The sequence below is a fragment of the Acanthochromis polyacanthus genome, chromosome 12 (genome assembly GCF_021347895.1).
Source record: "Acanthochromis polyacanthus isolate Apoly-LR-REF ecotype Palm Island chromosome 12, KAUST_Apoly_ChrSc, whole genome shotgun sequence".
Lineage (NCBI taxonomy): Eukaryota > Metazoa > Chordata > Actinopteri > Pomacentridae > Acanthochromis > Acanthochromis polyacanthus.
The window spans coordinates 40,813,911-40,826,601 of record NC_067124.1 but is presented as its reverse complement, the minus strand read 5'-3'; the positions used below and the strand labels follow the sequence as shown (position 1 = coordinate 40,826,601).

General features: G+C 39.1%; 1 protein-coding gene across 2 annotated transcripts; it reads right to left on the bottom strand.

Moving 5' to 3' along the window:
• Positions 1–267: 267 nt before the first annotated feature.
• tfpt (TCF3 (E2A) fusion partner) lies at positions 268–12,683 on the bottom strand. Of its 2 annotated transcripts, none has more exons than XM_051956565.1 (8): positions 12,603–12,683; positions 12,421–12,510; positions 11,570–11,671; positions 7,985–8,107; positions 7,271–7,341; positions 7,124–7,193; positions 6,173–6,316; positions 268–1,609 (listed from the first exon to the last, which is right to left on the bottom strand). In XM_051956565.1, the coding sequence occupies exons 3-8, from the start codon at positions 11,669–11,671 to the stop codon at positions 1,541–1,543; spliced, it is 579 nt and encodes a 192-aa protein (XP_051812525.1). In that variant the 5' UTR covers positions 12,421–12,510; positions 12,603–12,683; the 3' UTR covers positions 268–1,540. The 2 variants fall into 2 exon arrangements, with proteins under 2 accessions (XP_051812525.1, XP_051812526.1); XM_051956566.1 differs by having other exon boundaries at positions 12,421–12,480; positions 12,603–12,643.
• Between the last annotated feature and the right edge of the window lie 8 nt (positions 12,684–12,691).

The following is a 12,691-nucleotide window of genomic DNA, read 5'->3' as shown; positions in this document are numbered from 1 at the left end:
GCTGGGCAGAGTGACTACTTGGAGTTAAACCCATAGGCTGTATAATAAAGACCTTTATAAATATCTTTATTATACATTTATTATCTTTATTACATATTATTTATTATAAGATTTATATAATACTTTTATACAGTTCATAGTTACACTTCAAAATATCCATCCTCAAGACAACTTTAGAGCTATTATAGTGATTTTTTATTAAATCAACACTTATTTTGGCTGGAAATTACATCAGCAAAAGACAAAAAAAGCTAGACATTAATTACAGATGTTTCTGATAATTGTTTAATTTTATTTTTGTCATTTTAAATTTTGATGAAAAATGGCACGTCCAACATCAGTCATTATTTTCCAATAAAAAAGCAAAATAACCTAAAAATAGGTTAAAATTATGATAAACACTTCTACCATTATAGAACAAAATCCCAGTAAATCTAAATTTGGCACGGGGATAAATAAATTCACACAAAACTGGATCTGAAGCTCGTATTTTGAAAAACATTTCTTTAATAGCCCCCACATATTTTTTCTTTACTTGAGGAAATGAATCTTTATGGCAATTTTATTTTTATTCTTGCCTGAAAATAAAACATCTTTCTGTGTGTCTGAACTATTATAATGGAACATATCAGGGGTGTCCAACATGAGGCCCGTGGGCCAAAAGTGGTCCTCCAGAGGGTCCAATCCGGCCCTCAAAGAGTAAAAATTACAGAGAAGACATTAACTGCAGATTGTAAATTAGTAAAACTATAAATTTAAAATCATTTCTAGACCATGACAAGTTGTTTGGATCAGAAAGTAAAATACTAGATTGTTCTTTTGTCACTTTGTCTCATTTTTGTCACTTTATGTTTCGTTTTTGTAACAGTCTAACTTTGGTCATTTTGTACTACTATAGTTCGTTTTTGTCATTTTGTGTCTAGTTTTTGTCATGTTCTGTCTGAGTTTGTTATGTCTCATATTTTTGTCACTTTGTGTCTCATTTTTTTGTTGTGTTTTGTTTTTTTCTGTCTGACTTTGGTCATTGTGATCCTCCAGTAAACCCTCCATGGTTCAGTTCCAGGTGACTAAATGTTGTGTTCCTTTGTAGACACTCTGATCTGGAAGTTGTAATGTGGAAATGATAAACTGAGGATGAATGTTGGTGAACCTGAATTTATTTTTCTGAATAAATGTCAGATTGTTCACTATGCTTTGTAAAAAGATAATTGCTTAAATGTGAACATTGTTGCAGTAAAACAAAGGAACCATTGGGAGTTGTGGTTATTTCTAGGTTATGATGCTGTGGTTTTACTGGTTTTACTGGAGATCAGACTGGACTAGATGTAGAACCAGATACCGTCATGTTTTCTACCCGTTATATTTACATCTCGGCAGTCAGAGTCACCCACCAGGTTGTTTACTGGTCAAAACCATCAGCACAAAATATTAAAACACACAAAAATATATACAGAACAAAAGTCTGAGTGACGTTCAGTCTGTTTACAGGTGAAACTAGGAACAGTCACGGACGGTTTAGTCTAACGGAGTGTAACTGGAATCAGTGGGACAGGGAGGTGGGACTGGGCATCTCTCCAAACGGTGTTTCTGCCAACATGTCGGATTCACCCTGAGAACAGAAGACAAAGTCAGGAATCAGTGATTCTGCAGATAAACGAATGATTAAAGGACTGAAGCTGTGATCAAAAAGTTCTGAGACTGACGATAAAAATGAGAAGCTCTGATGTAAATATGGCTGCTGTCCCCGTCAAAGTGTCCTCCTGGTGCAGCGATGCTCTGCTCCCAGGAAACACTGAGGTCTCTCTGTGGTTATTTTGTGTCTCTTTGCTGTCATTTTATCTTTTTGTGGATGTTTTGGGTCTTTTTGTGGTCGTTTTGGGTCTTTTTGTCGTCATTTTGTGTCTCTTTGTGGCTGTTTTTGGTCTTTTTGTCATCATTTTGTGTCGCTTTGTGGCTGTTTTTGGTCTTTTTGTCGTCATTTTGTGTCTCTGTGGCTGTTTTGGGTCTTTTTGTCGTCATTTTGTGTCGCTTTGTGGCTGTTTTTGGTCTCTTTGTCGTCATTTTGTGTCTCTTTGTGGCTGTTTTGGGTCTCTTTGTCGTCATTTTGTGTCTCTTTGTGGCTGTTTTGGGTCTTTTTGTCGTCATTTTGTGTCGCTTTGTGGCTGTTTTGGGTCTTTTTGTCGTCATTTTGTGTCGCTTTGTGGCTGTTTTTGGTCTCTTTGTCGTCATTTTTGTCTCTTTGTGGCTGTTTTGGGTCTCTTTGTCGTCATTTTGTGTCTCTTTGTGTCTGTTTTGGGTCTTTTTGTTGTAATTTTGTGTCTCTTTGTGGCTGTTTTGGGTCTTTTTGTAGTCGTTTTGTGTCTCTTTGTGGCTGTTTTGGGTCTTTTTGTTGTCATATTGTGTCTCTTTGTGGCTGTTTTGGGTCTTTTTGTTGTCATTTTGTGTCTCTGTTGTTTTTTTTGGTCTTTTTGTTGTCGTTTTGTGTCTCTTTGTGGCTGTTTTGGGTCTTTTTGTTGTCATTTTGTGTCTCTTTGTAGCTGTTTTGGGTCTTTTTGTTGTCGTTTTGTGTCTCTTTCTGGCTGTTTTGGGTCTTTTTGTTGTCATTTTGTGTCTCTTTGTAGCTGTTTTGGGTCTTTATGTTGTCGTTTTGTGTCTCTTTGTGGCTGTTTTGGGTCTTTTTGTTGTCATTTTGTGTCTCTTTGTAGCTGTTTTGGGTCTTTTTGTTTTCATTTTGTGTCTTTGTAGCTGTTTTGGGTCTTTTTGTTGTCATTTTGTGTCTCTTTGTAGCTGTTTTGGGTCTTTTTGTCGTCATTTTGTGTCTCTTTGTAGCTGTTTTGGGTCTTTTTGTTGTCATTTGTGTCTCTTTGTGGCTGTTTTGGGTCTTTTTGTAGTCGTTTTGTGTCTCTTTGTGGCTGTTTTGGGTCTTTTTGTTGTCATATTGTGTCTCTTTGTGGCTGTTTTGGGTCTTTTTGTTGTCATATTGTGTGTCTTTGTGGCTGTTTTGGGTCTTTTTGTTGTCATATTGTGTCTCTTTGTAGCTGTTTTGGGTCTTTTTGTTGTCGTTTTGTGTCTCTTTGTGGCTGTTTTGGGCATTTTTGTTTTCATTTTGTGTCTCTTTGTAGCTGTTTTGGGTCTTTTTGTTGTCGTTTTGTGTCTCTTTGTGGCTGTTTTGGGTCTTTTTGTTGTCATTTTGTGTCTCTTTGTAGCTGTTTTGGGTCTTTGTTTTCATTTTGTGTCTTTGTAGCTGTTTTGGGTCTTTTTGTTGTCATTTTGTGTCTCTTTGTGGCTGTTTTGGGTCTTTTTATCGTCATTTTGTGTCTCTTTGTAGCTGTTTTGGGTCTTTTTGTCGTCATTTTGTGTCTCTTTGTGGCTGTTTTGGGTCTTTTTGTCGTCATTTTGTGTCTCTTTGTAGCTGTTGTGGGTCTTTTTGTTGTCATTTTGTGTCTCTTTGTAGCTGTTTGGGTATTTTTGTTGTCATTTTGTGTCTCTTTGTGGCTGTTTTGGGTCTTTTTGTTGTCATTTTGTGTCTCTTTGTAGCTGTTTTGGGTCTTTTTGTTGTCATTTTGTGTCTCTTTGTGGCTGTTTTGGGTCTTTTTGTCGTCATTTTGTGTCGCTTTGTGGCTGTTTTGGGTCTTTTTGTTGTCATTTTGTGTCGCTTTGTGGCTGTTTTGGGTCTTTTTGTTGTCATTTTGTGTCTCTTTGTGGCTGTTTTGGGTCTTTTTGTCGTCATTTTGTGTCTCTTTGTAGCTGTTTTGGGTCTTTTTGTTTTCATTTTGTGTCTCTTTGTAGCTGTTTTGGGTCTTTTTGTCGTCATTTTGTGTCTCTTTGTGGCTGTTTTGGGTCTTTTTGTCGTCATTTTGTGTCTCTTTGTGGCTGTTTTGGGTCTTTTTGTAGTCGTTTTGTGTCTCTTTGTGGCTGTTTTGGGTCTTTTTGTCGTCATTTTGTGTCTCTTTGTAGCTGTTTTGGGTCTTTTGTTTTCATTTTGTGTCTCTTTGTGGCTGTTTTGGGTCTTTTTGTTGTCATTTTGTGTCTCTTTGTGGCTGTTTTGGGTCTTTTTGTAGTCGTTTTGTGTCTCTTTGTGGCTGTTTTGGGTCTTTTTGTCGTCATTTTGTGTCTCTTTGTAGCTGTTTTGGGTCTTTTTGTTTTCATTTTGTGTCTCTTTGTAGCTGTTTTGGGTCTTTTTGTCGTCATTTTGTGTCTCTTTGTGGCTGTTTTGGGTCTTTTTGTCGTCATTTTGTGTCTCTTTGTGGCTGTTTGGGTCTTTTTGTAGTCGTTTTGTGTCTCTTTGTGGCTGTTTTGGGTCTTTTTGTCGTCATTTTGTGTCTCTTTGTAGCTGTTTTGGGTCTTTTTGTTTTCATTTTGTGTCTCTTTGTGGCTGTTTTGGGTCTTTTTGTTGTCATTTTGTGTCTCTTTGTGGCTGTTTTGGGTCTTTTTGTCGTCATTTTGTGTCGCTTTGTGGCTGTTTTGGGTCTTTTTGTTGTCATTTTGTGTCTCTTTGTGGCTGTTTTGGGTCTTTTTGTCGTCATTTTGTGTCTCTTTGTAGCTGTTTTGGGTCTTTTTGTTTTCATTTTGTGTCTCTTTGTGGCTGTTTTGGGTCTTTTTGTTGTCATTTTGTGTCTCTTTGTGGCTGTTTTGGGTCTTTTTGTCGTCATTTTGTGTCTCTTTGTGGCTGTTTTGGGTCTTTTTGTCGTCATTTTGTGTCGCTTTGTGGCTGTTTTGGGTCTTTTTGTCGTCATTTTGTGTCTCTTTGTGGCTGTTTTGGGTCTTTTTGTCGTCATTTTGTGTCTCTTTGTAGCTGTTTTGGGTCTTTTTGTTTTCATTTTGTGTCTCTTTGTAGCTGTTTTGGGTCTTTTTGTCGTCATTTTGTGTCTCTTTGTGGCTGTTTTGGGTCTTTTTGTCGTCGTTTTGTGTCTCTTTGTGGCTGTTTTGGGTCTTTTTGTAGTCGTTTTGTGTCTCTTTGTGGCTGTTTTGGGTCTTTTTGTAGTCGTTTTGTGTCTCTTTGTGGCTGTTTTGGGTCTTTTTGTCGTCATTTTGTGTCTCTTTGTAGCTGTTTTGGGTCTTTTTGTTTTCATTTTGTGTCTCTTTGTGGCTGTTTTGGGTCTTTTTGTTGTCATTTTGTGTCTCTTTGTGGCTGTTTTGGGTCTTTTTGTCGTCATTTTGTGTCGCTTTGTGGCTGTTTTGGGTCTTTTTGTTGTCATTTTGTGTCTCTTTGTGGCTGTTTTGGGTCTTTTTGTCGTCATTTTGTGTCTCTTTGTAGCTGTTTTGGGTCTTTTTGTTTTCATTTTGTGTCTCTTTGTGGCTGTTTTGGGTCTTTTTGTTGTCATTTTGTGTCTCTTTGTGGCTGTTTTGGGTCTTTTTGTAGTCGTTTTGTGTCTCTTTGTGGCTGTTTTGGGTCTTTTTGTTGTCATTTTGTGTCTCTTTGTGGCTGTTTTGGGTCTTTTTGTTGTCATTTTGTGTCTCTTTGTGGCTGTTTTGGGTCTTTTTGTAGTCGTTTTGTGTCTCTTTGTGGCTGTTTTGGGTCTTTTTGTTGTCATTTTGTGTCTCTTTGTAGCTGTTTTGGGTCTTTTTGTTGTCATTTTGTGTCTCTTTGTGGCTGTTTTGGGTCTTTTGTCGTCATTTTGTGTCTCTTTGTAGCTGTTTTGGGTCTTTTTGTTTTCATTTTGTGTCTCTTTGTGGCTGTTTGGGTCTTTTTGTTGTCATTTGTGTCTCTTTGTGGCTGTTTTGGGTCTTTTTGTAGTCGTTTTGTGTCTCTTTGTGGCTGTTTTGGGTCTTTTTGTTGTCATTTTGTGTCTCTTTGTGGCTGTTTTGGGTCTTTTTGTTGTCATTTTGTGTCTCTTTGTGGCTGTTTTGGGTCTTTTTGTTGTCATTTTGTGTCTCTTTGTGGCTGTTTTGGGTCTTTTTGTTGTCATTTTGTGTCTCTTTGTAGCTGTTTTGGGTCTTTTTGTTGTCATTTTGTGTCTCTTTAGAAAAACTTTGGCTCTTCCACCGTTAAACTTCTGTTTGGTCCCACAGATCCTCCTGTGGTCACTATGACGATCAAACATGAAGTGATTTTACAGAAACATCTGGAACTCAGACCCTGATGCTAACCTTACTGCTGCACCACAAACAACCTCAGAACTTCTCCATCACTCCTCGTGGATGTTCCTGGTCCAGCAGATTCTCCACCCACCTGCTGTTCTTTGTCCTTCTCCTGTCGAGGAACCCGGTGCCTCTTCTTCTTGGGTCCGGCTGCAGATGACGTGGATCCAGACACTCCGTTGACCCGTTCATCCTCGGCTCCAGCAGCAGGATCCACATGAGCTCCGGACTCATCCTGGAACAAGTGCAGGAGAACATTTCTGAATCCAGCAGCATCTAATCAGCTTCACAACACTTATTCATTCTGGTACGTCACACAAAACTAATTGTGTTTCAGAGCAGTCAGTGATTACCAACCGGCCGGCGGCGCTCTGAAGGGCCTCAGCTCGCTGCTTTTTAGTCACAAAAATGAGTTGTAGATGAAGCAGCTTATATTCAGGTGTTCTTTCAATTAAAATGTACAAAAGAAAGACAGATTCTATAGCTTCAGGATGAGCAAACACGTCCTGTCAAAGAAAAACAACAAAAGAATGAACAGCTGAAATGAAAATGAAAAACTTAGTCTGAGAGGAAAAGCAAAGCGACTGTAAGAATAAATGAAGTCAGCGCAGTTCAGAAACATGTTGGAGATCATCTTTGCATTGATGATGAACAGAGTAGAGAGGAAACACAGAGATATTCATGTTCAAAGCATCTCAAACTTTGATTGTCCAAAATGACTGAATTTGTCTTATCTGGCATAAACTTGCCAAAAATGATTCAAAATATTTTCAAAATTACACAAAACCCGTTCTAAAACACATCCTAAATGTCCGCAGTGTGGAAGATCACTCAGAATTGGTCCTGAATAAAAAGAAAACGTGTCCAGAATTAGTGAAAACCTGTTAGAAATGAATCCAGGGCTGTCCAAATGGAACAAAAGTGTAAAGTAAATGCAGCATGGCTCAGAAACAGTGAACAGAGCAGCAGGTTGTGACAGGTAGGTTTTAAATTCCATCCATCCGATTATAAAATCACACTGATCACCACTGATGATCCTTACCTCCAGCAGGATGGTGAGCTGAGCGTTCCTGTAATCGTCTCCATGAGCGTCTAAAGTCTTCATGAGGAACCTGCTGGAACCAACAGGAAACTCAGGAAACGTCTCAGAAATCTGTAAAACTCGAGATGCTGTGAAGAAGGTTCGTACCGTCGTTCTTTCTTCAGACGTCGTGTGATTCTCTGGACCTGGTGGAGGCGGCCCAGGATCTTCTGATTCACCTGAACACAACACGCCATTACACTTTGTGGTCATCTTGTGTCTCTTTGTGGTCATTTTGTGGTTTTTTGTGGTTGTTTTGTGTCTGTGGTTGTTTTGTGTCTCTTTGTGGTCGTTTGGAGTGTCTTTGTGGTCGTTTTGTGTCTCTTTGTGGTCATCTTGTATCTCTTTGTGGTCGTTTTTTGCCTCTTTGTGGTCGTTTTGAGTCTTTATCATGTGTCACATTCTCTTATTTTTTCAGTATCAGTGTGAGTCCTACTTCCTAGCACACTTATTTCTATATTTTCAGTGATATATTGTACTAAAATCTTATCTAGTTTCTCTACATATAAATGGTTGTATTTATATAGCGCTTTTATCCAAAGCGCTTTACATGATACGTCACATTCACACACTAATGGTGGAAGCTGCCATGCAAGGCGCTAACCACGACCCACCAGGAGCAATTAGGGGTTAGGTGTCTTGCTCAGGGACACCTCAACATGAGCACGACGGGCCTAAGATCAAACCACAACCTTCCAGTTATAAGACGGCCACTCTACCCACTGAGCCATGCCGCCCCTCATATAAATGGCCACTGTATTTATTCTCATGTTTTGTCATTTTTATTTTCCTTTTCATAAAGTTTTATCTAACTGTGTTCACCTGTTCTATTTCTTTACACCTTCTGTTCAGAGCCAGGTATTTTCTTTTGTCCAGAGCTCGTCTCTCCTCGTCTTCTTGCGTCGTGTTCTCCAGCAGTTCGCCGCCTCCTGGACCCAGCTCCACCTGAAGGAAACAAGGCTGGCTTTGGTTCTCTGTGTTCAAAGGAAGCTCTGCTGCTTCACTCTGTCACAGAATAATGAATGTCACAGGAAGTAAAGAAACCAGATGTGTATTTAGTGTAGAAGTCACTGATGGATGCAGAGCTGACACTTCTAGCACATTTATTTTATTTCATTTAACCTTTATTGAACCAGGGTGACCTGGCCAAGAGAGGCAGCAGCAAACGTCAGAGTAAACACATTAAAATGAGATTCTGGTTCTGTCCATGAAGGCAGCTGGAATTTAAATATTATGCTAAAGTTGGCGGGGAGGCGAAGAGAGGGAGACATTTAGACGAGGCGTTCAGGGCCCACCAGCAGAAGCTGGAAAAGTCAGCGTTTGTGTGTGATTCTAGTTTTATATTTCACACAGCGGAGCAGTCTGGAATAAATGTGATCAGTCGCATGTTTAGGACTGTTACCACACAAGGCTTTGAGTCACAGCTGAGTTTAGTCGATGAATTTCAGAGCTTTTGGTGAAATAAAACGTCCTACAGGTGCCATTTGAAACGGAAACTGGACGGAGGCACGAGGCATGAAAACACGGAAGCTAACGTGAGGCTTGGACAGGAGAAAGTGCTTCATCCTCCAAAGAAAAGGGCACTGCAGCGGAAATCATTTCATTTTCGGAAAAAACAAAAAACTAAAACGAGGAGCTGCTTTTGAAGCCGACACTTCATTCAAGTCCCTTCAGTGTGGAGGAAAGATTCTGCAGGTGGATGGTTTAAAGCTCTCCCACCATAACGACACGTTCAGAGATGCTCCTGACCGTACCTTTGAATCAGACATTCATTTTATTTTCTACATCTTTGATCCAACGTCCTGCTCGTGGTCCAGTGACACAAACTCTGAAGGTGTCCCTCTGCTTTAATAATCCCATTAAATCAGTTGATTATAGCCCTCTTCTAAATAATCATCGTCGCCGTTAGTGTTAGGGAGTTTTGCCGATTAAACGCCGATATATTCTGAATTTCTCATAAAACAGTAAACGCTGCTGAATGATGTCCTTGAGCCGTTTGTCTCACCACTGTCTTCTCAGTAACTACAGGAGGAAGCTGCAGCCAGGTGACATTAAAGGAGTGGGCGGAGCCAACAGGTAAGTTTAGAACCACGCTGTGAAATGAAGGACGACTCAGCATGTTTCAGTTTAACTCTGTCACTCCTAGTTCTACTTTGTCTTAAATTGTAGAACGTGACCCAGACTGGAACAGCACGGAGGAACATCAGTGTGGGACTGCAGATTTAAAACGCTGTCACAGATGACGTGTTTTACATCTCTGGTTTTTATCAGAGCCCTAGAGATAATAAGAGTTGTGACACTCCCATAGGGTGCCGTTGTACGCTTTCTTCTGGTCTACTTCCGGGTTGTGGAGGCTTGTTTAGTTCCAAGCACCGCTTCTACAGTGATAGCCACCGTTCATTTGCACTGCAGGTTGTTGAGTATATATGGAGGTAAGTTGATGAAATGCCTACCTCTTTTGAATTGTCAACTGCCTATATTTTATCAGAGGCTCTTTATGATGCACATGCTGAGCTTTATTTGTATTTGCGCAGCGTAATTATATATATTTTTTATCTTGGTAGACGACCGAATTTCTGCTACTTTTTTTTAGCTCGACTCTGCTGTTAGCTGTGAAGTTATCTCCAGGGATATATTGACGGATTAATTGTTGATGAGTCGCTACCTCTTTTTAATTTTAACGTCTTTATATTATATCAGAAGCCCTTTGTGGTGCATACATTTATCTGTATTTGTGAATATTGGCAGATGACCGACTTTCAGGCATTGCCTTGTGCTTGTTAGCTCTTCTTTGAAAGCTACCTAGCTACATCGCTACCTCTTTTTAATTGTCAAGACTACGTCCTTTATATGAGACCCTTTATAATGCATAAACTTATACTTGTAAGTATTTAACAAATATATTTATTAATATCTATCGTATCTATCTATCCGCCAGTATCCCGAGAACCCTCACTGAAGACATGAAGACCCTCATTGTTTCTCCCATTGTCAATAAAACATACTATTTCATTCATCAAAGCATAATGAGTTGTTATTCTTGAATATATATTTTGTGTATGTCTTAAAATGGTTATAGTGAGTCAACTCCTGCCTGGACACTATCTGCTGAATGGACTGTTGTTACTCTGCTTTTCAATAACTCCCAGACTACGGGGAAGTGAATCAGAGAAATATAGACATTGTCTGGAAATACAATAATCCAGCTGGGCAAAAATTAACATCTTCAATCATCTTACATTTCTGTGTAAAAGTCGATTTTCCATGCTAACACGAATGTAAAACATTCCCTCCAAAACCCCAAAAGTGTCTTTAATATGTCACCTTACGGCTCAAAATGTAAAACTGACATTTACATACATACTCCAATGAATTAATAATCAAACAAGTACTTGGAGGTGTGATTTTATTCCTTTTTTACCGTGAAATCGCCGCTCTCAGTCCCATAGAAGGAAATGACAGCGCTGCCTGTTTGGAACTATTCAGGCTTACATGAACCACGTGACCCCCCCGCTGCGAGAGCATGAGTGTCGCAACTCTTACTGTCTCTGGAGCTCTGCTTTTTATGAGTCCTGACTTCATGGCAAAGAAAACAATGGAATAGAGAAAATGTGATTTAATGTTAAAGAGCATCAGAGAGCTGCAGAAATAATGTCTGACAGGAAGTTCACCTGGACTATAACCGAGCTCTAACCTGCAGCAACTACAAGCACCAGAGCAGATGCATTTCAGAGCTCAGTTATAGATCCACTCTTTTTTGAGGTTTAATGATTTTTTCATGTTTTTGAAAATTCCTCTCCGTTGTAAAGTTCAACAAATACTGAAGGACAAAGTGTTAAAAAAGTCAAATGTTCTGCCTGGAATTCAGATCTTTGTTGTTGGAAGTGTTAAGGGACCAAAAAGTAGTTACTCTATTCATTAGTTATGTTCTACATGAATCAGTCGATGCTACGACTAAGATGTTAAAATGTCGTTATGAGGAAGAAGACAGGACATGTCAAAGGTGAACAATGTGAAGAAAACACATTATTCTGCAGCGGCTCTAACTGTTATTGTTGTTTTTTAAGGTTCTAAAGCTCAGCAGAGGAACACATCAATAATCAGCATTGTTCTGTTTACATGTGACGATTCCACAAGATGCTGACATCTGCTCAAAGAATTTAGTTTTTGTTTTTATTTGATCTTATTCTATCTTATTTTATTTATTTTTTCAGCTGTGTGAATGGATCTCAGTGTAGCTGCCGTGTTTCTGCCGTGTTTAGGACAATAAAGTTCTTGAATCTTGATTTACTGCTTGATAGAAAAACTAAACTGACAGAGACGTCTGCCTCATGGAACACCATTTAGTCTGATCTACAGAGAGGCTGGGTTCAATTTACACTTTATTTCCAGTATGACTGAGCTCACCTCTCCTGGTCCCAGCTCCACCCCACCAGGCTCCAGTTCTGCCTCCAGGATGTGACCTCCAAACAGAGGAGGCAGAGCCAGGCCGGAGAAGTCCTCCATCATCTGGAAGGAAAGAAAGAATAAGAGGGGTTTTTAAATAGAAAATGATGCACTATGTATGGATTAACCAAGCCTAACAGAGGCCACAGCCACTGTAAATTATTACGGCCCACTTTGTTTCTTTCATTGAAACTCTAATGTCCATGTGGCAGTGAATGCAACATTAAAAAAAAGAAAGTTCAAACGTTCAGACACCAAAATATCGTCTGTACACAACCAGAAATGAAAAAAGGAATGTGAAAACAACAAAACTGGGTTTTGGGGTTTGTTTTCTTGTTTTTCATTTTCATGTGACTTTACTCATCATTTATGTTCTTTATTCAAAACTAAATATTCCATGTGACTTCTGTTTTTTTGTCTTGTTTCCTTCTTTCTGTTGCTCGTTTTTGTCCTTTTCCGTCTCGTTTCTGTCATTTTTTGTCTTGCTTTTGTCGCTTTGTGTCTTATTTTTGTCTTTTGTGTCTTCTCTCTGTCATTTTGTGTCTTCTTTCTGTCGTTTTGTGTCTTATTTTTGTCGTTCTGTGTCTTATTTCTGTCGTTTTGTGTCTCATTTTTGTCGTTCTGTGTCTTATTTCTGTCGTTTTGTGTCTCATTTTTGTCGTTTCTATCATCCAGCAGTGTTCCTAAAGAATGGGTAGAGCAAAGCTATGTCCTCTCTTCTATTTTTCATATTTTCATAACATTGTCAGCCTTGATTGAATGTGTAAAACAATAAATAAAATGATCCTTATTCAAAGTCCAACCATACTTACATTTCTTCGCGATCAGTCCAGAATAACTGCAGCTGCGCGGCTTCAAAGCTCCTCTGCAAACTGTTTCATCATCAAACTCTGACTTAGAAACTTTTAAAACGACATAAAATTCTGTTATTTATTAATTTAGTTCACTTTAGAGCGCTCAATCGCATAAAAACTGGCTCAAAACAAGCACAAACCATCAACTGCGGCTCCCTTTCGTTGTTACTCTGATGTTTACGTGCGACGGACGCAGACATTATACGTCAGTCTACTGTTACTACATTTC